Source organism: Glandiceps talaboti, chromosome 8 (assembly GCF_964340395.1).
Source record: "Glandiceps talaboti chromosome 8, keGlaTala1.1, whole genome shotgun sequence".
Lineage (NCBI taxonomy): Eukaryota > Metazoa > Hemichordata > Enteropneusta > Spengelidae > Glandiceps > Glandiceps talaboti.
The window spans coordinates 13,268,582-13,294,505 of NC_135556.1; the positions used below are offsets into that span (position 1 = coordinate 13,268,582).

Below are 25,924 nucleotides of genomic sequence, written 5' to 3' on the forward strand. Positions count from 1 at the left end.
TTGGAGAAATACTGATCAGTGTTTTAAAAAGTGTTTGATACGAAAATCCTTCCTATGCTTCTATACGGATGTGAAATTTGGGGCTTTCACAAAGCTCTAGATATTGAGCGAGTGCAATACAGATTTTGCCGTTGCGTTTTGCGTCTTTACAATAACACATCCAATCTTGTTACTGGGGAACTTTTTTCTCTAAGGTTAATATGTTTGTAAAGAAAGTTAAGTATTGGTTGCACATATTAAATATGGACGATTCTAGGTATATGTTCATCATTGTTACCTGTATCAAGTCAACATGACTGAAAATGGACACTGCACTGCACGTCAAAAATCTTTTATTTTCATATGGGTTTGGGGTGGTATGGATTATGCAAGGAGTGGGAGACGAACGTTTATTTTTAAATCTCTTCAAGCAGAGATGTCGTGATATAGATGGTCAAGGTTGGGTCAATGGTTTGTCAGAAACTCCAATGCTTGACATAATATATGTACAAACATTTCAAATCTCTTCTGCGGTATGAAAGTTATCTGTCAAGTATCGATAAGATGATATTTCGAACGACCCTTCGTAGATTTAGAGCTTCTAATCACAATCATAGTGATAGAAAAGGAAAGGAGAGATGGTATATCTAGAGATAGAAGATTATATATTTTTAGTAATATTGTTTTTTTAATTGAAGACGAATTTCATTTTTGATTAATATGCCCTGTATAATTGAGAGAGACTTGTATATCCCACAAATTTTCTTTAATTTTATTCTTTGATGAGAACAACGGGGGGGGGGGGGATTTAGGGTATGTCTGAGCTGTAAAATGTGACCCTCCCCCAAGACCCTACTCCTTTTTCTAAAATGTGACCCTCCCCCCAATCCCAAGTTCCAAAATCTGACTCCACCCCCCCCCCATCTCAAAATTACAAACTCACTAGATGGATGGATGGAAATTATGCGGACAGATTAAAGGGACAGTAGCTATAACTTTTGATGATTTTTTCAGTATGTTTTGTTCTGTGCATCAACTACAGTTTTTAGTTTCTTGTGCTACTCCAAAACGCACATTGAAACACTCCTGTGTTTGGCAAACGCTTGTAAACACAGCCTGTATATGTACAAACTGCATTGTTATTTTTGACAAGTGAATTTTAGTCTCGACTAAAATTATCAATAATAACAGTGTACTTTACACATATACAGGTTGTGTTGATAAGCCAAATACAAGGTATTTCAACATGTTTTAAAGGAGTAACCTAACAAGGAACTGCACTTGACACATAGAACAAAAGTATTGAAAAAAGATCATCAAGTTACAGATACTGTCCCTTTAATGAATTTGACTATACGACACATATTTCTGTCATGCACAAATATCACCACACTTACTGGTACATTATTCTTTTGTTTATAATTGATATCATGATTTCCATGTGGTACACACTCTCTCTGATTTTATCTTCTCACTGTATGGTAACAAGTACAATCCAGGTAGGTCATAAAATGAGTCAACGTAAAATGTGACCCCCCTGGACAGGTTTCTAAAACATGACCCTCCCCCAATGCCCCCACCCCCTCGTAATTACTGAAGGCTCCCTTAAATACTTGCAATCTATATAATAAATTATGACATATTCTCATTTCTTGGAAGAAAATTTGATGTGGAATGGATCTTGGCTTGGTCAAATAAGTTAATATGGGGTTTACATGTAAAGAGACGTTCTTTTGTGTATAGTATATAGCTCACACAGATCTTTCATTCCGTTTATCGGAATGAAAGATTTGTATAATGCCTTAAAATAGATGTAAATGTTGTTTATTTCAAGTGAGCACGTCGCATTTTTAGTTCATGAGAAATGTCCCATTTTGATATTCTCACTAGCCATGGCAACCAGTATTTTGTGAAGTCCATCTTGATACTAAGGAAGGCCCCCACATTTGTGTATTGTTCCCCAAACTTTACGTCTTGGTAAATAGCATTTGGTTTTCTGGAAGGTCACAGTTTTCAAGTCACAGTCGCTGTCGATGTCCAGCTCACCGGCGGCCGCCCGGCCGGTCTCCCATGCATAGGTTTTGCACTGTCGCTACATTGCAACTTCTGACATTCCTTTATAGAGGGCGCACCGGTACCGCCGTCTAGAAATGGGACACACGATGACGCCAGAAATCTAGAGATGCTGTTCTGCCAAGTTGAGCATGCTTTCAATCCACCTATGCTGCCGGATTTACGTGTAACTGCTAGATATGTGAACTTTCCTCATCGAGAATGTTGCAGGACAGAAGGTCATTTAAAATACCTACCTCTGTAGCTCTAACTTTCTCTGTAGTAGTCGCCTCATTGACGGACAATGTTACAAGTTATGACAGCATGGGGTCGACGTCCAAGGTAACGATATTGGTAAGTACTGGTCAGTTAAAAATGCGATGATTGATGTTGGCTTTGCACTTCGGATATAGACACGTGTTTTGATAGTAACGTGTATACTTGACTATCACTAAAGACAACGATTTCCACTGCCATTTACTGCTGGTATTCATGGCTGAACCAATGATTTGTATGTGTTTAAAAGCAAAAACGAATTCTTTCGCTGAAGTCCAGCATTTGGTGCATGCTTATTTAAGTTATTTGTCAATGCATGTGCATGTGTGACAGTACAGTTGATGTCCACAGTAAAAATATAAACTCGGTATATGTTGTGTTGTCGAGGCAAAGACCAACAAACCAACGATGACCGATCATCACTCACTGAAAAGCAACATTTATTAGAAATTTCAAAACGTGTTATTATTGCTAAGGTTCAAACGCCTTCTTCACTATACAAATTATGAGTGGGTGTGTCGGAGAAAAGGGTCGTCTGTTTACCAACTTGAACAACTTGTTGGTAAGTTGCATTAAAATCTCTGATTTTCATATAAATCCCGTCAATTTATTCACACATTGCAAATCTACGGTATTATTCGTAAAATGTTATCATTTTTGTGAAATCAGACCGTTTTTTTTTTTTGTTGGGTCATTTTGTATGTAAGTGTAACGCTATTTACACTTTGAATGGCTCATCAATAAACAGTAAATCTCGACACTTCAATAGGAACGCTTCCGGCCGGAACAATAGTATCCGCACAAAGCAAACATAAGTCTCGCAAAGCGGTGACGTCATTCCCGCCAAAACTTCTCGGCCAATGACACGAATTGTGACAGCATAGCTATAAATAACTCGTAATCGATGCCAATATGCTGTAAACCAGCGCTAGGCTGTAAATGATGTGTGTGTGTGTACACACATGTGGTGTGTGGGCGACTTCTGAGTCCTAGTGCAGAGTTCGTGCGATCGAGTATCGTCCAAATATTTCACGTACAACGCGATGCTCGTCGTAGCGTCAGAATTTCGTAATGTTCGCTCCATAATAATCCGATGATTGATGCAAGGCTTAAGGTCATGTTATGGAACGTTATTAATGGCTGACTGACTGTAAATATACGTACATCGACAAACGACAGGGACAGGTCACCTTTATAGCTGAAATAAATGTAGCGCTCGTTTTGATTTTGAGTTGTTTTATATTCTCTTTGACTTTGAGCCTTTTTTCCGTTTTGGGTTTAAAAGGCAAAGTTATTTTCAAGTTGAGTGCAAACGCTGGAATGATAAAAAGCTGCAAAAGTCGAAGCTCAAAATATTGTCAAATAAAACTAACGCTACAAATTATTGCAGCTAGGGTCATCTCAGCCACACACTCGGGCCAGGTTACGCATGACCCGTTTCATTTACTTCATCCGCATCCAACCGCCATGCTTCATCAATCTACATATTTGTCTAGGCCTACTCATGGATGTATTAGTGAGACTAATACATCCATGGCCTACTGTACTGCTTGTTACAATGTATCAGTCGTGTACACTGCATATTGGTATCAGCTTTGTATTTGTACAGATTTGTAAATTTAATCAGTAAATAAAAACATTAAATCAATGTCATATTTTTTGACTGGCATTAAAAAAAATCGTTAATCAGCACAAAACCAAAACGATATATAGTTACCACCACAGCTACAACCAATTAAACCAGGTTAGACTGTTTGCATCAGATTAGTCTAGTTCCTATACAGTGTATTGTTACGATTGATGCATTTAGCTGCAATACTTGTTAAAAAGTCGCCAAAACAGACTAAAAAAACCCTCAAAATCGCAGCAAAATGCTACAATTATTGCCTGTGACTGTCAGACAGTGTAGACTTGCTAGAAGTCTCTGGGCATTTGTCATTCTTTAAAACTATAAAATATTTTAAAACAAATATGTTCTTTTATGTGAATTATAACCTTAGTGAGTGATTGCAAAACAGTCAGGTGAAGCTACTTTGGTTGTTTCCACTTACATATAGCCATAATAGGCAAAAATAACAAAAAATTGTTTCCAATAACACATGACTTCACAAAGAGGGGTAGGTAGGTCGGAATTTTATTTAATTTCTTTTCTTTCCTGGGGGGGGGGGGGGGGGCAGAGGGGTAAGAAATTGCTTCAACCAGGAACTTTTGTTGCTCACAGTACTTCTGTGATAGTTTGATAAGGTGTAAAAAAAAAAGTAAATGAAGACGATTATACAATGAGAAGTAGACAAACACAATGTACAGACTGTATTGTGTAAATTCAACTCATACTGGCTGGTTTCTCTGGAATGTGATATTAAGAACACTTAAGAAAATTTACACGGTAATAATTCTCACCATTTTTCCTTTTGAATGTGAAAATTTAAAACAAAATTTAAACAGACAATTGAAATTATAATTGTAAACTTTTTACCTCTTTCAATGTTAAAAAGGAATGTAGCTGGCTTAAACTAGAGTTGGTCTGGTTATCAGAAGCATACAATTTTTGTTTGCCTTATGTAATATGCTCACCAATCCATAGACTGTCAACAGTCATTCATGCCTTTTTGCTATGCTTTATCTAAAACCCTAAAAGTCGTTGCCTCACTCCGATCCAGAGCAATACTAAAACTGCGTACTCGCAGTTCATGTCTTCGGCAATAGCAGTTCCTATCAGTATGCATTAGTATTCAGTGCTATGGAGTGAGGCGACAACTTTGATATAAATGAAACGTAGCAAAAAAGGCATGAACGACTGTTGACAGTCTACCAATCCAGTCTTGTTGCTGCTTACATGTAATATGCCCCCCCCCCCCCCCCCAAAAAAAAAAAAAAAAAAAAAAAAAAAAAAAAAAAAAAAAAAAATCTCCCAAGGTACTGGTCCCAGTCTATTGTGCAGTAATGTAACACTCAGACCACTAAAAAATTTGTTAGTGGTCTGAGTGTATTAAATACGTAGTATGTTGTTGTTTCCTTTGAGAGTACACTGTACAACACAATGAAAGTTTATGTTGGTGGAGGGTCTATGGTTCAATTGTATAAAAAAAACTTTACTATCATGGTGAAGTCACCTTGTTCTTTACCATACCAATAACAATGTCACAATCGCAGATTTTAGATATGAAATATATGAATATACTGTGGAATTCATATTTTATATTTTAAAAAGTTGAATATGTAATATTACTGTGTAAAACACTATAGTGAAAGGATGCTTGCAACAACCTCTGAATTATATTTATTTAACCAATTATTTGTTTGTAGTTAAATCGGTCAACATCTGTAATGTATTTCCAAGACCAGATGTATATCATTAGAGCAGATATGTATGTGTCTACAGTGTGTGCCATACAGTGTGCCGTCTAATGATAGCTAATTTTTGTTGTTGTGAGTCAAAATGAGAAAAACTGGGATTTCTTGTGAGTCACCACATAGTAAGAGGATAGGGGAACACCAATCTTGGTGCGTCACTACAAATTGTGTGTGAGTCAGTGGCGCTTTAAATTGGCTTAGAGGGCACACTGTGCCATATGTTTAATAGTTTTGTAAAAGAAAATGTCCAACTTTATATTTTTTATTTTCCCAGTTACTAGTAGTCTCACTTGGGCTTTTGCGTTCAGCTTGACTGTTTTTGCAATCACTTAGGTTATCATATCATGACACACAAATGAGCACAGTTACATGTAATGAGTTATAAAGATAACAAAAAAAAAGACTTGAGACTAAGGGTCTAGGTATCTAAATGTAACAAGACTGTACATTGATTTGAAACTGCACTTGAGAAGTTATCTCCAAAGTGACACATTTCACAAACCTTCAGATAAGTATCAAAATTTTGGTATGAAAAACGGTTGTTTGGCAGTATTATAAAAAAAAGGTGGTCCTAGAACAAATGAATACTCCTATCTAATCATAAGGGCTCCACTGATAAGATAACACTTAATGCATAACCCAGGAGTGAAACATAAACCAGCAGACTCCATGGCTTTTAAAAATATTTTCTCAATGTTTATTGTAACTGAAAGATTATATACTGACTTCCAGTGTGGTTTTGTGACCTTCTACACCGGTATATCACAATACATAGAGTATCCCATACCTTAAATTTTAATACTTGAGCAAGTTGAGCCATGCTTGGTTGCTCATTACTGGACCACAGTCCTTTGGCTCCCTACCTTACTAATTTGTCCCCCTACTTCAAAACTTAGTGTTACTGTAGCTCACCACTCCGCATTCTGTGTTATTATTTTAAGAATAAAAAACACACAAAAAAACCCAATAATTATCAAAGGAAAGGTCTAGTCGACTTATTTTTGCCATTGGTACACTTGTAATGATTACTGCTATCAACTTGCACTTTGGTAACTTTGTCTTGACTGCGAGTGTGGTAACTATAATTATGTTATTTCCTGCAACGTTTACCCACAAAGCCTTGCAGGACATCCCTAAAAGGGCAAAACAAGATGTATACAGTGCAGTAGGGCATCTTTACAAGATTTCAAAGTTGTGTATAAAGTTACCAAATTACTATTAATGTCACCAAAAATCATAAAAATGACATGTAAGTTGATAACTGTAATAATAATGATGTTATAATGTTGGTTCTTATATATCGGCTGTAAAACTTACCGTGAAACTCGCTCATTATTGCATTTCACTAACTTTGTGTGGACTTGTCATAACGTTACCTAGTTGGAATTGACAGGTTGGGGACTATCCCACACACTGTCCCAGGGATGTGATAGCCATGGCATCCGGAGGAAATACATACAACTATAATATTTTGTATAATAGTTAATACCAGAATCATTAATAGTTGTCAACTGCAGTGACAGCACAAGACAGATGTACATGTACATGTATGTTGTTGCTTGGTCCGACCTGAGGCATAACTTTGATTAACTTTTAGCCAATGGCTTCAGTGATCGAGTACATCATTAGCCAATAGAGACTGTGTATTTAAGCCAATGAGTCAATCATGTGTAAGTCTCAGATATTTGTGTAGTAATCCATTTAGACATTGAGTTTTTAAAAAGTGTTCAAGTGTTGACTTGTTAATTTCAGAAAGTATTTCCGTTTTAGAAAAATAGCAGTCAGATATTTGAATGACAAAGAAACACTGTTTTTTCAGATGACCGATCGGACAACTGGACCCACCTCAACTGTCAAACCAGGAACAGATTTAGCGAATGGTAAATGACTTTTAATTGTAAATTGTCGTTCACTTTGTTTTTGTTAGTTGAAGGGTAAACCATTTACCTGGGGGTGGGGTGGGGGCTGAGGGAATTTGACCAAAAATTACATTTTTTTGTTTTGACAACCACAACAGCAAACGAGATGGAGAACTGAACTAGAAATCAATTTTTTTGCCAACTAAAGATAAAGTAAAATTTTTTAGAAATATGTTTTGAGTTTTTCCTATTGTCCTAGCAACGGATGTACCAAATTACTGACAACCCCAGTCAACAACTTATTGATCAACATTTTGAATTCTTTGATGGTATTTTTGGCCTGCAAGTTTTTTTATTTTTAAGTCTTCCAGCCCCTCCCTCCCTCCCAGGATAATTTGAAGGAAAAAAAGGAAATCTGATAATATAGTAAACATTACATTTTAGCCCAACTGAAATGTGATCAGTCATGCTGTAGGCATGGTGAAGGTGTGTGTGTGTGTGTGTGTGTGTGTGTGTGTGTGTGTGTGTGTGTGTGTGTGTGTGTGTGTCATGACAACAATCATACCACAGATGTGTGATTTTAATTCTGAAACTAATGGGCAGATTGGGCTGAAATTTAGTTTGGATGTTTCTCATCGTCGTAACCACAACCTCTTTTATGGCACCATGCAAGACACACTGCCAAGAGGTTATTTCACAGTGTCTTGGAAGAAATAACAGCTCTGGTTTGTGAGAATGATGTTTTTATGAGTGTGTAGATGAAAACAATTATGCAGGAAAAGATTAAACTTGAAATTGAAATTGAAATTTATTTCCCACAAAAAAGAGATAAACATACAAATAAGAAGTAAACATTAGCATCAAAAAAAGAAAATGATTTAAAGTTGTGGGCGAGAGACTAGAAGATAGATTATCTCATTTAGTGATATGCAAATTAGATCTATATATGTGAATTTTGGTTAAAAACATATAAGGTATATATATGCATGTATGAGTGGGTGTTTGAAAGAATACAAAAACTTTGCGTAAAATTCATCAGATAGGCCTTTATTTGTACATTCAAATGCAAATACATCTAAATATTAGGATGGATTGTGGTTCATGAATGCACTTTTATGAAAATTCCCAGACTAATGTTGTGCAGATGTTGCACCCAAATTTCTACTTACCCAGTGTTATTGTATATCCATCTGTTTTGTAGGTAACAAACTTCTGATAGTGGTAACAGTATTATTTGTAGCATTACTCTTGAGTGTTGCATTAGTTGTTGTTTACTTTGCTTGGAAACGGTACAAGAAATGGAAAAGAAGAAGAAGAAATGGTATGTATATAAACATCTAGAATTGACGTACCTGTGGTAATCATGGTATATTTTCACTTCAACATTTTGAATGGAATACATGTTAAAATCATTCAGGTTTGGAATTCAAACTTCTACGCTTTGGTTGTTAACAGAGTGAACTGTTTCAGCTAAAGTTTTCTATTAATTTCTATTGGTCTAACAGAGTACCGCATTATACAGTGTTTCCCCCAGAATAGATTGCTTGGATTGTGGCTAATTTGCATGTTAATTTACATATAAATAGAATGCTAATTTACATATTGGTTTGCATAGTGATCAGCATACAATATGCATGTCGTCAAAACTGGAACAAACTTATGACAGGTTAAATTTTAACACTTACACAGCCATTTCTCTTCATGTGAAAGTATTATTATGATTTTGTCATGCACAAGATTACTAAAGCTCAAGGACGGTAAAGCTAAAAACACTTATCGAAGCAAGGTAGAAACCTACCAAGCGTGGCAGCCTAGATGGCAAGGATGGTGTTTGCATCGTACTTTCTCTATAGTGGGGAGGACACTGTTATAGATTTGGTAGTTCTAGATATTATGATATTAAGTTATCTATGTGTTGTGGACTATACTGTGTAGCTGATTTGAGGCCTTGCATATTCAGCTTAAAATGGGGTTATGCAGGCATCTTGATAAATTTCAACAAACTTGATTTGTTTACATATAAAGACTTAGGTAACCAAACTTGGATGGGGTTCATGAGGACGTTATGTAGAGTCTGACTCTTTCTGCTCGTCACCATGGCAGTAACTTATGCCAAGTACAGAATCATCATATTGCATGATGCCGTTAATGGTCTTGTAATTAATTATAAAATAATCCAGATCTCTTTATTTTCAGGACAAAGACAACAAGAAAGCCCAGCAAATGAGTTCCCACTTACACAAGTACAGAATAATGTTAGACAAGGTCAAGGTGAGACATACTACTATAGAATCTGAGTTGAAACTTTATATGTATCTAGTACATAGTTCACGCTATGAATATTCATGTTGTACTGTCTGCATGCATTGTACTGAGTTCAAAAGTTGTTAGTTTAAAGGTGCATGATTCAGTCCCAGGTTCTCATACTAGTTCTATCTTATCAGTGGAGCCCTAAGAATTAGATAGGATTGTCCCCTTGTATAGAGACCACGTTTTTGTACAGCTCAGCCAGACATAATTTTCCACACCAAAATTTTAACTGTAATCTTGTTGGCTCATCTTATCAGCTATGTGCATGGGCTTGGAATGGCACTGCTTCTGCAAATTCCTCCTGTCATCCCACTCATAGCCAATCAAATGTCTACTTCCAAATTTTCACCACACTAGATTACGTCACCCACATCGTTGTGGTGTCACCTTAATTGCCACTGTGACTTTACTTCATTTGTATCAGAACTTACAAAAGCCTTTCCAAAGGCTAAACATAGCTATACATTGACCATGCCAACAACAGTTTCAATTGCTTTTCTGTATTTTTTTACATGCCTAAATTTAAAATGTTACCACCAAGGAATTATGTTACCTGCTTTTCAATATGAGTTGTGTACAAGTAAGAATCAGAACGGTTTGATTATATTACTGGTATTTGAATTTAATAGTCAAGAGTTTAAAAGTATAAAGCTGAATATACTCAGAACTGAAAGTGAATATTTTACATGTATACTATACAAGGGAAATAAATAGACTGAATTTGTATGGCTCTTTTTACCTGTTACTCAGGTTTAATTGAGAAAAATACTATTTACTAACCACAACCACACAACATAGCTAACCCTAACCCCAAAAGTTTGTGTTTTTTATTCATGTGTTTCATTTTCTCTATGAAGACTTACTGTTTAGCATGCAATTGAAACGGGTCAGGGGTCATTGAAGAACTGTGTACAAGATTACTAAGTGTCTCAACTTCTTTGTGCTATAACTGATGTTGAATGTAATTTATTATTCATCTCTATATTTGAAGGAGAGAGTGGAAAGCCATTGCTTGAAGGGGAAAATACTAATTCTCCATCAGGTGTGTACATGTAATAATTTATTGTGTTGTTTACTGTGAGTTATATGCAAATATCAGTGACCTAAGTGTTCAGGGTCATTGAGACTGACAGGTAGTTGCATAGCTGTTTACAATGACGAGGTTAAATAATCTGAGAGTTTACAGTGAGCAGTTAATATTCATTCAGTTAATAGTCATTATTGTAGGTTAGATAGTCTGGAAGTATGCCTGTGTGTAACACTGAATGTAACAATTTCTCCCCAGTGTATGTTACTTGATTGTCCAGACTCTGCCACTCGATTGTTTAACCCTCAATTTATTAGAATTGAACTTACCAGATGTTAATATATATATATATATATATATATATATATATATATATATATATATATATATATATATATATATATATATATATATATATATATATATATATATATATATATATATATATATATATATATATATATATATATATATATATATATATATATATATATATATATATATATATATATATATAAAACTATTACGCTCTGCCACTGCGGTATAGAGCACTGTCTTAGCAGATTGATACTCACCGAGTTATATATATATATATATATATATATATATATATATATATATATATATATATATATATATATATATATATATATATATATATATATATATATATATATATATATATATATATATATATATATATATATATATATATATATATTTATATATATATATATATATTTATATATATATATTAACATCTGGTAAGTTCAATTCTAATAAATTGAGGGTTAAAAAATCGAGTCAATTATTAAAAATGTTGTGTATCTTCAACTTGTAAGGTATGATCAGCTATGGCCACCTTGGGTTTTAGTACATGTACTTCATAAGATGTACCAGCTGGTCCCTCTATCTTGGTAATGATTTTTCTTGAAATGCATTGTTTCACCGTAAATGAGATTTTTGCTATAGTATTAGCCCAGATGACCTCATCTGGGAGAAGAAGTTAGAGTCCCCAGTGGCATCGTCTGGGTAATCGAAACTATTCCCAGGATAGATCTCAAGAATGGTGGCCAATTTGTGTACTGATAATCCATAACAAACCAATTAGTTGATAATTTCTCTTCATGCAAATGTATTGATGTTAGGGAAATTTACTGAAGTTCAAGAATGCTAAGAACACCTTTGAAGCATGGCAGAAACCTGCCAAGTATGGCAACCTGGGTGATGGCCATGCTTGTAATAGCCCAGGTGTGGGTACTTTTAATTGAGGTGAAAACACTGCCTTAGTCATTGTCATAGAAAATACTCTACCTGTTTCATCTGCATTATCTTCTTTCCCAACATGATGAAATACAACTGTACCAATTATTACTATCTTGATACTTTCACTCTGTGAATAAGATAGTAGATCGAAGCACATTTAACAAATGGAGGGTCAAGTAAACTAAATATATTTTATATATCAGGAGTGAATTTTGTTCAGTTTCTAGAAAAACAGGAAAGAATTATTATGTAATACACAAACAGCCATGTTCACTGAGAATAAATCTTGTGACCAATACAGCAGGCAGATCAGTGACTTAGTAAACATTACTTCCCCAAAATGCAATAGAATTTTTTATTAGCTCCGCTGTCAGCGAAAGCTGAAAGCGTAGCTTTAGGTATAGGTGGGTATTGAGGTATAGAGAGTAGAGTGAATCATAGGTGTCCGTCAAACTTTTATATTTTTACTATCTATTCCGAAAGTGACAGTCGGAATTCTTCGATATTTGGTGTGCATGTTCCCTGGGGGGAGGCTATTCAGATTTGTTCATGCCAAGTTGATCTGTGCCATTTTCAATTTTTTATGATTTTTTTTCATAAAATGTCATTTTCATCAACTCCTTGAAAACCTCTTATTAGATTGCTTTGATATCTGGCGTGTTGATGCGCAGGGGGTAGCTTACTCAGATTTGTTAATTTCAAGTCAGCACATCCTCATTTTTATTTTTTATGATTTTTTTTTTGTAATTTGAAAAAAAAATGAATATGTTAATGAGCATAATGACCGACGCCATATTGGAAATCAGTCGACGAGACTTTAAGTAAACTGCCACTTTTCAAAAGACACTATTGACGTCAAACAAGCAATGTAATATGTGCTATAGTCATAATTCTACGCATTGGGCGCCCAAAGGACAAGCGTTTGTTCGAAACAGGGTTGTAAACTTCAAATCCAATTCTGCACCCTTCTACATAATCAGCCAGTCCGCAACATCCTCATTTGCATACTCTATCCTGATTCGACCAGAAGCTGAAGGTGACCTCATTTGACCGAGCGATTTTCCACAGCAAGTATCTTGAGTATCAACACAGGACGTTCTTGGTACTCACTAAAATCACACTTCAGACCCACTATAAAAGTGTGATGTTTTCAGATAACATGGAACTTGTGGTTAATTCTATATTGTCGTGCAATTTGGAATGACAGTGAACCAGAATTCAGACAACTTGCGTAAGGAAGGGCATGCCAGGCATGCGGTTGAAGTTATGGCTGACAGTTCACATGTAAAGTTAAACGACATGAACGTGTCTTGCCTTTCCAAAATGCAAATATTTGGCAAGTAAAAATAATTAAAATAATTACAACTTTAATTTGGCTTCAGACTTTGCATTATGTTTTGCGTATCTTTCCCCGTTTTACATGTAAATCCAAAAAGGTTCTCTCTCATCATGTCATCAGTGTCAGTGATCATACCGCGCGGGGCTGCTTTGAGTACGAGCGAAGTGAGGCATGTTGAGGTATTTTGTTCAGAATTATAAATATTGCGAAATGTCAAGTACAAGGTTTAAATACAATGGAATGATGAAAAAAATGGCAGAGTCTGCTGACAGGCGCCGGTCACAAGAAACACTGTGAATTAAAATATCAGACGATGTATGTATTAATCGCCGACAATCCACCCGTATGCACGAGGGACTAACCCGGAAGCAAGTCGTTGTCAGCCAAACGTTACAGTGGTAACATCGTCCGAGAAATCGCTGCGTTCAGAGTGTCATTATTCACAGAATTGTTGTTTTCGAGTGAAAACCCGTCGTGAATTGTATAACTCTAACAAATGAAGACATGTCAAGTTATATTTTGAAAGTTGTAACTTGTATCGCTAGTTTGAGACGATTTTCTCACGTACTATAGTACTATCGAGGCTTACTAATACATCCATGCTTGGAAGTAGTAGGACCTTACTCCAGTTCATCGGGAAGTTTAGCCAGTCCGATAATTCTTTCTGGTTTAGTTTACAACACTTTTGATCACGCAGATTTTGTTGTTGTGATGAAAAGAAATAAAAAAAAAAGATCATTTCAACCATTTCGTTGTGTTTTCTTTGTGAAAGGTAACCGAACATGAACGAGTGTTACCACTGTAACGTATGGCTGAGAATGACTCTCTTCCGGGTACTTGAGATTGTCGCCGCACGGAAACTAAGATGGCGATTAATACATTTCTTCCCTATATATATCTACCACAACTAGTACAAGTTTAATGTTGTTGACTTTGTAAATTTGTTAGAAAATTCAAATTCAAATTGCCTCAAAATTATTTTAGATCCCTAGTTTATTTCATTCATCATTAACATTTTCCAGGGTTACAGCTGTAAGACACTGGAATTATTTATAGCCAACCTCAAAATCCTCTTTTTTTCTTTTTCTTGTGTGCATTTCCCAGTCATTTTTTTCTGAGATTTTGTGCAATTTTTCATAACAGTAGATTTTTGTTATAAAATGGTGACTATGGTATAAAAGTACAATACATTACCAACTTCTGTGTAAAATGTGTTTTATAGTGAGACATCATATGAAACCACTAACCACTTTATTGCATCGCTAAAACAAAACTGCATAGTGAAGAGCTGAAGACCTGAACCACTTCTACATGTCACCAAAATAAAAAATTAAATTAAAAAAAAAACAGCGGAGCTATTCTGACCGATAGGTCGCTTGTTGTGATACATTTTGACTCTCTCAAAGTAAACTGCTATTTCTGGTAGTAAATTACACTATGTGTCCTTTTCCAAAAGTTTGGAAAGTTGAAGTGACTAAAATTCTGATTGTTTCATTCCTTTTCAATCAGAATCAACACCACCATTTTCAATACGAGATAAAAATGATGCCAATGTGAGGCCGGAGAGCGAGAATAATGTAGTCAGCACCGCACCATGTCAGGAGTACCACAAAGTGGAAACACCAAGATTTAGTGGTAAGTAGAATACGGCAATAATATATATATAGTGTTTATGTCTCGAAGAACTTTCTACAGAATGTTGTCAACTTATCTACATTAAAACACCCCTAATCTTATAATTACCAAGGGATTGGTTACACTAACAGTTTGCTTATCTCTTATCCTCTGGGAGATGATCACACCCAAATAAACACTCAACCATGCACAGATTAGTGTAGAAGTCTGTACTAGCTACCCTTACCAAACTGAAAGCTCAGTACCAAGCTGTCAAAGAGCTTTTTCAGGGCTTTTCAGCTCTGTGGCACACTACCAACAGTTCTATTGCAGACATTCAAAAATGTGTTGAGCTGCTGAATGTCTGCAACAGACTTCTAGGGTTTATGTCTGTTAGGAAAAAAATTCTTAAGCTTACTGACAGCTGTCTGCATCTCACTGACAGCTGTCTTCAGCTCACCAACAGCTACTTGCAGTTTACTGGCAGCTGTCTTCAGCCACAGGAGTTAATTTCTAAATAATGTCTGTCAGGAGTGTTTACACTTTGCTCTGTCATGGGCAAAACGACTAGCAGCAGACTTTTAGCAGCTCTTGTTGTAGTTTCCAGAATATTTTAAAGTTACCTGGACAGTGGCAATGTGGAAGGACATACCAATCCAAGGGTTTTCTGTTAAATATGCTTCTGTGTCATAATAAATATTGCTTGGAATTATACTTGCCTAAATACTTATTCACTAAAACATACATCAAATGTATGCAGGTGAATGTAGGTAATATTTATAAGAATGCCTGCAACACCATCAAATGTCCAATAACTACAGTACATTTACATGTTAAAATATATTTATTAAGTTTCATTGTTAAGTATAAACACTGGAATCTGTTCTTGTTAAAATGTAAACCAGCTGCATGAACAACAAAATTAATTCTTACAGAATACCTCTAATATAAAATGTACATGTATTGTTGTATACATTTATTATTTGCATCGTTCACACTCACAACTTACCGAGATTTAATGTAACTGTTTTCTCAAATTATTTGTAATATGTCACCTACATAACAAACATCCATTTAAAAATCATTTGCCAGATTTAGTATTCTGGGTTTGTGATAGCCATGCACGTATATTAGTGTGAAATTTGTTTACTATACTTCAACTTGGGACTAGCAATTAGTGGTTACATATGCAGAAGCACGGCCCATTTTCAAGGCTACTACAGGAAATGTCCCCTGCATTTCTTGACTTGGGCCGGTCGTGTAGCGTATAGGCATTGAAAAGAGTGGTTCATTTTGGGCCGCATATGATCGGCCTCGCCAATATCTGAGTTTTCATTTTCACTATAGTCGGTCATATTCAGGGTTGTCATACCCATCATCATGCATCAACGCCGTCTGATAAATCTCGACATTCGGATGTCAACAAGGGATTTTGATTCCCCTCTTCATTGTCAAATAACTCACAGTTGTCTTCATTTTCCTCCGTTATGTTATAACATGAATAAATAAATATGACGCTCGCCATCTCCTTCCTGTCGATCATCTCATTAGTCTACCAAACTCGCTTGAAACGGTATCGGTATTGTCTGTGTACGTGTTCGTGTGTTGTTGATGTCGAGGGACATCACCCGGAAGTGATGGGAGTTCATCGTGTGTAGGCCAATGATCGCAAAGTTGTCCTCAGAACTGGAATGGCCACTTTTCGCTTCCATCTCTCATAGATTGCAATTTTGCTTCAACTTTTGGAGATTACAAGTATACTGCTCTGTTTTGAGTCGATACGTAACGTGAACGTACAGTGTAAACAAACCCCTAGCCCTGAGATCGCTGGCTTAGGTTACATCCACAATAGCGTCACAGGCTCTTTCAAAGCTTGTGGAAAAACTGCGAGGAACAAACATTTTGTTTATGGCTAATAACAGCGCAAACATGGATAATATGAAAGAAACAAAATAATAAACAAAAATATATATTTTCAAAATTGAATCAACGACTGTTGTAAAGTTTACAACGCATTGCAGTTTTGAAATTATTGTGAACGAGGCTATGACGTATCAGCCAATCAAATCAACGGGCGCAATCTCACCAGCACTTCAAATCAGAAAATGTTGGAATGAAACGGAAGATGGCGGCCGTGATTCACAAAGGCAAAGAAAATCGTCTTCGACAACTGATCATGAGAAGAGGTATACATCAAGACCTACTCATTTTGGTGATGAAGGTATGTTAATTTAACTGACGCTTTCATAGCATCTTATAGGCTCTGGTGTTTTTTTAAACGATAGAATCCTGGTCGTCTATGTGTAGACGTTATATCTTATTTACTTAGTAATAGTATAGTACTCGTGGCCGTACGATCGGAGGCTTTTCAGACATAGACCTAGACCTCGGTTGCATACATAGACTTCTACAACTGTTTGAAACTTCCGAAAGTTGTTTTTAAAGTACATCTGATATACATGTAATATTCAAGTTGGAGTGTCCACTTTGTCGATTGAAAGTAGGGAAGAATGCACTGCTTGCCTGGTGCCGTGTGTAAATTGGAATCAGATTACAATCCCCCCCCCCCCACGATTTATCGTGTAAAAATTATTAGTTTCTCGTCGAAAGAGTTCCTATGTACCGCACTGAGTCTTGTTAGAAAAAGTGACAAATTAATTTATTCAATTAAGATATGGAATGGAACAATGTTGGAGTGTTTTGTAGAAACCAGTGTCACAAATCATTTAGTAGTAGTACTAGTACACCCCATGATCACAGCCACATTTACACAGTGCTCTGTCATGTACATGCAGAACACTTTTCACCAACTTGATGTATGTCATTGAGGTCTGTCCGTATGTGTGTGTGTGTATACATACGTATGTATTTATTTAATAAGGGTATGAACTTTCATTTTAATCAAAGGTTGTCATGTTTAAAATGCTTCATATTGATGTATTTGTGTATTCATTACGTTATAGTGCAAATTATAGAACACAACACATATTTAGTTGTAAGGAGAGAGTAAGAATATGGAACTCTTGTTGAGGCATTGTGGCCATCAGACAAGCAATATTAATTATCCTTGTCTTATTCTAAGTAGAAATGTTAAGTGTGACAATGTGGGAAGACTGCGAGTTCATTATTTTTGTATAAAGTTTTTATAAAAATGTTGTTCCTTAATTATGGCTGCTCTGATGTACTTTTGGGAAGTCTGATAAAATGTATTACCTAGGGTGTACCACTGTTAACACACTACAAGAATATACATTTTGTAGATTCTATTTACCAGTTGATAATTTTTGTTTTGCCAAAATTAGTGTTACTTACATGCATGTTTTTATTTGTTACATCTTAGAGTAGAAACTCAAGATGACTTTTGAAAAAGCAGTGTCAACATAAAAGTACAAAAAACAGAAAGTGGACAAAGAAAGCAAACTCCAGCAGGACAAAAAATGGAACACATGCAGCACAGCAAAGCAATAAAGCAAAGACTGACAAAAATAGAGAAATTGCTGAAGAGAAGCAAGCCAAACGCCTAGCAAAGTTGTATGGCAACTTTAAAAAGGATGAAGGAACAGGCCTACTTTCAAAGGTACTAGTAACTTTTTTAATCTGTGTATAAAAACAAAACAGAGCAATATAATTCCCCGAGAGGAGCAAATAGTAAAAAGACACAGGACAGTTGGCATTTCTATAGATTCTTTGTTTGTAGCATGTAACTGTTTATTAGAAACAAAAGATAAAATGAACTGTGTACCTCTCCCTTCACATTCATAACAAATATTTCTTTTGTTAATTGATTGCTCTTGTTTCTTTCTTTGCAGTGACTTTCAGGAACCAATGGATATTGATTGATCTGATTCTGATCCTGATCCTGATTCTGCCAAACTGATGATGTAAACTACCGAAGTGATGATGTAAACTGCCAAAGTGATGATGCCAATGATGAACACAATGGCTTTAGCTTATATAATGACTGAAAGTGAAATAATGTCAGACTCCAGCAACTGTTGAAAGCCAAACTCAAATTGCCAGAGCTCTTTCACATGTATGATGTAGGTAATTCTTTAGATTTGATTTGAAGAACCCCATCATTAAGGGACATATATTTTTTGTCTTCTAATCACGGGATGAATACAGGTACTATTGTTAAACTCAGGTATGTTGGTACTGTCATTTCACTACAGACATGTCTCAAGCCTTTTAGTTATTTTGGAAAAAAGCAATAAAGTTGCTTCTTGTTTTCATTTAATTCTTCTTCTGCATGATTTACTGGTTGCAAAAGTATGTGCCTGTGTGTGTAGTATGTACATACATACATATATGTGTATCCCCTAAAACATGTAAGTGAACAAACTTTGTGAGTTTGTGAAACTGACATTTTTGAAATATGTTTCAGTGGGAACAAGCATTCAAATCAAATATGGTCAGTCCTGATATACATTTGTATATCAAATATATTTCCCCAACGTGTATAAGCATGTTTTAAGTGTCAAAATTAATATGGTTTAAAACATGTTTAAAAGTAGTTTCAAATGAGTTGACTAAGGACTTCTGACATGTTTAAAACACGAATGAAACACTCAAAACTGATCAGACTTGTTTTGAACTATTATAGAACACTTTTTAAACTAGTGGATTTTTGGTAAGGAATTCCCCTTTTGCAGTGTGCCAATGACACCTGTCAGAAGTCTGCTTATAGTCTTTCAGCAGTCTGTCACAATGCTGTCAGAAGGCTGTTGTTAGTCTGTCAGGTCTGTTAGTGGTCTTTCAGATGTCTGAGGATAGTCTTACATAAGTCTGTTATAAAGCAGTTGAATGTCTGTCAGGTATTTACCTGAGCTGTTGAGAGTTGTTCTCTGCAGCTCAAATCTAATTAAGTATGCACAAAAATCAGCCTTCCGGCAGCTAACTGTCAGAAGTCTTTTTGAGAGCTGCTGCAGCTCAAAAACAGCTGTCTCATTTCGGTAAGGGTAGTCTCTGCATGGTTGAGTGTTTACTTGATGTAATAATCTCCCAGAAGATAAGAGAATTAAAGCAAACGGTTTGTGTAACTGATCCCTTGGTAATTATAAGATTTTGGGTGTTTTAATTTAGATATAAAAAGAATGGACAAGATGTCATTACTTACTCAATAAAGAATGAATTATATACAGCTGGAAGAGAGAAAACTAGTCATGGTAGGGAAAAAAAGAAAAAAGTGTTATATCAACCCAAAAATCAATCGGTCAATAAGGATTTTTATGTCTCATTACAGATCTCACAAGATATGCAAATATGCCTAGTAACAATGGTTGTCAAATGTGATCAAGGTCAAGCTTTCACCATGGCCATATGCGATGATGTTGAGAACAATAGTGTTGCTAAGCGTTTGACACTTTCACCTTGACCACCCTCATGTGGTTGCTATGGATGCAATGGCTCATGCAGGATCTCATGAGGTCGCCGTGAGACGAAAAACAGCTAATTGATCAATATCACACACAAAATAAGTTGTATTTCACCACAAAAATTAATCAATTGATCGATCGATCAATCAATCGATCAATCAATTACATGCTCAATTACAAATAATATGTATTTCAATCTTTTGAATCTTTTTTGTAGTAAGAAAATTATATGATGATGTACAGCGAGCCATACCTTCTTACGGGGAAGGTAGCGATGATGATGATGATGATGATGAATGCATGCCTGAAATCACTATGGGAGTGAGTCAACAGCAAACAGATAAAACGGAAGCACTTCCTGTCCTTTATGGTTTTCCTACACAACCAACAACGCCATCAATGGGTAGGCATCCGTTGGACGAAAACTTAGAACAGTGTAAGCCTAAACTTCCACCTAAAAATGCAGCTGTCCGTTCAAAAGTGACAAGAAAAGATGACAATCCAACGTCTTTCTCGTTGATAAATGAGACGAGAGGTACTGAGGAGGATTACTACTTAATGCCAGTGGAGGAGGTAGGTGGTGTTAAACAGAAACCACACCGAAACTGGCTTAGTGAGGACAGCACTGAATTCGACAGACTGGGAGATCCTCAGAGTTCCATAACTTCTAGTTCTACTGCTTTTGGTCTGCCATGTGGACTTGATGGCCCACCACCTGAGAGACGCCACACGTATGATTCATTACCACAATCACCGCCAAAGGTTCCTGAAAGATCACGCAAGCCTCACTATGGATATGGTGGATCCATTGACTCTAATGACTACCTCCCTGATGACATGCCATTTCAAAAACTTGCCAGAAGATACAAACAACATGTGGTGAATCGGTCTAATGACAAAATTGTGGTTTCAGGTGAGTTTCTTACTCTATCCTGAGATTGCAGTAGACTGTGTACCCTCGCCTTTTGGTTGTCATTATCAAAAGTTTGGTAAAGAGTCAACCCTTGTGCAGGCACTAAATTGTGATATTGCCCTCGCTGGCAGGTGTTATTATTTAAATGAAAAAAAATAAGACTGATGTGATAATTACACTTGCAACCTTTCAATTTGCAAATTCACAATTAAACAGCTGTGAAAAAAACACAAAGAATTTTTCCTGTAGGTACTTATCAACACCATTCATTTTTTCAACAACACATTTTTATAAAGCCTTTTTCCTCACTGTGCTCAAAGCGTCCTGCAATTAGATATTACCCAGGGCACAGACATCTGAGATCGTGAATGATGATTCAATGGCACATAATTGCCCTTTATAATTTCATGAATGATGTAGGTAGTATATAACCATCAGGTGTACAATTACTACACATGAAAGTAGATTATCGATAAAGTCATAATATTCTTCATCTTGTGTTTAACAGATAATGAACACATGAAGTTGACAGCAAAGCCATATCTACCACGTGCAGGTATGTCAGCAAACCAGTTTCCATTTGAGATTTCAGACTGAAGTTTTATTGTATGATGTACGACATGTTGAGGAATATATAACACTGCCATACTGTGCTCTGTAAAGCATGCTACAATTATTACTCCCGGCATTGACCTCATAATGACCTGTGACACTTTCTCAACTAGGGGAGCATATGGTCTGTAGTGTCCTTCATATAGCAAGCTGTATCCTACCAGGTGCCAGATGCATATTATACAGCTGGGTTACGTGTAGCACAATGATTATTCAAATCTTGCAAATCAAATCTTGTTTTTCATTCAGAAGCAAATTGCAGCAGAAAGGCTCATCTCAAGATCGTGATAGTTTATTTTATGGTGAAATAGATTTATGACTGTGATTTTGTTATTTAACAATAGGGCAGAAGTTACTTTTCACATGTAAAGTTCATCATGAGTATGCGATTACTGTAAGGAACATCACATGGAGCAAGAGGGTATCTGGAGATAAACCTGAAGAGTTCAAGTTTCAAGGCTACCAGTGTGAACTGCCATTTATTACTAGAAGACACACTGGAGAATATGAGTGTTTTGTTCATGCCGTTCAAAGTAATGGTAATGATCTGACATTTTCAGGGTCTATCTACATAGATGTTATATCTGATGGTAAGTATACCATTAAAGTTGAGACTTTGATAATATAACAAGGCCCCATGATGCATGATTACCAGCATGGTGCACTCGGGGGGGGGGGGGGGGGGGGTGTGAGCTACATGTAGTGCTTTAATTGTATTGTGACTGTCATGTTGTCTGAAAGAGAAAGAAATTTTTCAAAGCAAGTGTTGGTAAGGGAAGATAAGAAATGCACTTTTATGCAAGTGTCTAAGCGTTTAGAGAGAAAACAAGAAGTAAAATATACTTTTATGGAAGTTAATTCTTAGAAAGATGAAACTGGACTATAAAATGTTAGTTTTTACTAATTATTACGCCTAAAGTCATACCATTGGTTTGCTTGCAGACTCAGAAGTGGTTGAAGAGAGTATACCTCGAACACCACCAAGAGATAGTAAACCCATCAGTAACCCTACAAAGTGTATACGAAGGCCTCGTCTGGATATACAACTTGGTTCATTGGGTTTGAAGGCAGTTTATGGTAAGATTGCTTTGTGTTTGTTGATGAACACAATGTGACCACTATGCAACTCTCACCCACATTGAATTTGGTATTTTCATGACGCCAGAATTCGTTTGGAGAAAGCTCTTTCATAAATGATATAAGTTTCAAAGAAAGGTTAAATTTGAGAATCCCTATAGTTTCCTGCTAAGCTTTTGTAGTGGGAGACCCTCATATGCACATGTGTGCAATGAGATGACTGCAGTTATGAGAGACCTACATGTATTTGGAAATGTGTCCATAATTAAATCTATTAGACATAACATTTACTCATGTGTATATTCTTACAGATAAAGAAGAAATCAAGGTTGCTGTTGAACCATATCCTCTCATAGAAGGTAAATAATTTATGTATTTTTATTAACTGTTGAATGTCAAACCCCTTACATGGTCTGAATCAGTGTTGTCCACTAGTGAGTGATAATTTGTCACTGTTGTGAGTCGATCAATGGATGCCAATTGTGGTTTCTAACCACAGCCTGGTCAAAGTCCTTCAATCAGCACAGAAAGTTGTTCATCCAATCAGTGAACCCCAACTGCTATAGTTATGTAAACAGTGTAAAAGTAGCATCCTGAGCTGACAAATATACCATATTTGGACATTACATAACTACCCCAATAAACACTAACTTTATGAGGGACTGTGTTATTGGTTAGAATTGTGTGATTGATTAACAAAGACATGATGTTAATGATATCGATTGTGTGGGTGGCTGTGGATGAATTTTGAATTACATCTCATGCATCTCAGGATTTCTAGAGTGACGACTTTGATTACACTGTGAGTGGATGTTTAATGGTAACAATACTGTATAGGAACTAGACCAACAGAGTGATTGTACGTAGTGATTGAATATATTCAAAAAACAGGAAATTCCTGGAAAAGTACACTGGAAGATCATGAAAGTCTACATGTACATCGATCATGTACAGCAAAATGGAATATTGTGTGTGTATTCCTACAGACAGTTCATAGTACAGTAAAGTAGTATAGTATATTTTATTTGACTCAAAATTACGTTTTATACAACATAATTTATGGTCAAGGATAATACAACGTGACTGTGAATCATTAATGCCATATGGCAAGCATGTGACAAGCTTGCAGAGCTGAGAGGAATCTTCTGAAATTTTTATTTGCCTCAAAGTCTGCAAGCTTTCAATATGTATTGCAGTATAATTGCAAGTATTGTCACAAGCTTACTGAGACTAAAACTTCACTGACTAGTTTGCAAGCTTGTGGCAATCTTCAACTAGACCCTACAAGCTGTCTACAAGCTTGTTGCAAACTTGTGCAAGCGTGTAGCAAACTTGCAACTTTTGTATGAGCTACTAAAATATATCTACAAACAAAACATGTAAACTAGTTCATAGTAAATTTAAAAACAGGGCAGAATGTGTCATAAATGAGAAAAACTCGCTAGTAGAGACACCACCCTACTGTGAGTGTAATTACATCAACGTCCACTGATATCAGAGTGTTGCAATAATATTTTTAGTTCGTGGTTGTGTGTATTAGCTTGCCAATAGTCCACCTTCCATTGTTCTATACTAAAATATAATATTGTCGTATTATGCTCTTCTTGCAGGACAACACAAGAGAGTAACCATAACGTGCAAAGCTAAAGATTTTCAAGCTAAAGACATTGTTTATTACTTTGGAAACTTAGCCAATGAAATAGACTCTAAACAGCTGCGTGGCTCCATCTGTACTCTGCCACCATTCAAGAAACAAGATGGTGGCCACTACAAGATAGCAGTAACTCGTAGTCATGACAACTACCAAATCTATGAGACCATATACATACCAGTGTATGAAAGCCTTAAAGGTAAAGATAATTAAGCATAGTTTTCATTGCATTTTTAAAATAAAAAAAAAGGAATAAAAATATATTTGTTGTCAATCAAGGTAGTTATCATTGAAGAGAAGTCTCTGTACCCACTGAAAAGAAGTAAGATAAGGTGATATGGGTAAATGCATGTATGTATGTATCTAAAAGGTAAATTCAGTAGAATGACTTGCAAGATGACTTATAATATATTCAATTTGTGGTCACTTTTTTTATTTTGGTCCAAAATGATGTTTTTGATTCATTATTATACTTGTCTAAGATCAATTTGAACAGTCTATTTTATGTTGTTCAAGGCCACTTAACATATCGCCCTCACTTACTTTCCATCAAATTCACCACAGCAGCAGTATAGCTGGACTATTGCAACTAACGAATGGTTTGGGTTTTTATGGAGTATAGTAAAATTGAAGTATACCTAGTGTGTTTTATGTATTAACTTTTTATGGGATGGGGGTGGGGTAGGGGGTGGCATCAACATGGAAAAACAACATTGTTTTATGCCTAAACCATTGATGTGGATGTTGGGGGGTGGGGGGGTGGGGAGAGGTGCCATTGTGGTTATTTAGTAACATTGTTTTACGTTTACACATTTCCATTTGCGAAATTTTTTTAAAGAAATTATCTCGTGTTTGACCTTTCAGAAACTGGCTTACTGAAGGAGTGTAACCTAAAGGTGAAACACATGCTGGATGAAATAGATCTAATGGATGATATTTGTCAGAGTTTAGATGTTGAGCAACCACTTAACAAAAACTGGCAACACTTGGCAAGCTACCTCCTCAGTCTCTCAGATCAACAGCTTTGTACAATTAAAACCAAGTCTGGGTCACCAACAAAGGCTGTATTTAGGAAGATTAAAGCCTCATCACCCAACATGACCTGTGCAGAGTTGCTTCAGTGCCTTCAGGAGGAGATGTCTCGAAACGATGTCATCATTGATATCGCCAAACATCATGAACAGTGCCTAGCCTGTCATTATTTCTATTACAATGTGTGA

General features: G+C 36.0%; 1 protein-coding gene and 1 long non-coding RNA gene across 2 annotated transcripts; both read left to right on the forward strand.

Annotated features, from left to right (window-relative positions):
• Window positions 1–17,189: 17,189 nt before the first annotated feature.
• LOC144438409 (uncharacterized) lies at window positions 17,190–19,278 on the forward strand. The gene is made up of 3 exons (XR_013481058.1): window positions 17,190–17,297; window positions 18,417–18,653; window positions 18,886–19,278. It is a non-coding gene; the product is annotated as an uncharacterized LOC144438409 (long non-coding RNA).
• A 1,073-nt stretch (window positions 19,279–20,351) lies between these two features.
• LOC144439212 (uncharacterized) lies at window positions 20,352–25,924 on the forward strand. Its single transcript, XM_078128484.1, has 8 exons — window positions 20,352–20,430; window positions 20,669–21,364; window positions 21,873–21,920; window positions 22,321–22,566; window positions 22,919–23,053; window positions 23,365–23,412; window positions 24,664–24,903; window positions 25,569–25,924. The coding sequence occupies exons 1-8, from the start codon at window positions 20,352–20,354 to the stop codon at window positions 25,922–25,924; spliced, it is 1,848 nt and encodes a 615-aa protein (XP_077984610.1).

Excerpts from the sequence above, each read along its gene's own strand:
- LOC144439212 (XM_078128484.1), top strand. The coding sequence starts at position 20,352 with ATGGTTGTCAAATGTGATCAAGGTCAAGCTTTCACCATGGCCATATGC. Across the intron at positions 20,431-20,668 it reads GAACAATAGTGTTGCTAAGC|TAAGAAAATTATATGATGAT; the intron begins GTTTGACACTTT and ends TCTTTTTTGTAG. Across the intron at positions 21,365-21,872 it reads TGACAAAATTGTGGTTTCAG|ATAATGAACACATGAAGTTG; the intron begins GTGAGTTTCTTA and ends TGTGTTTAACAG.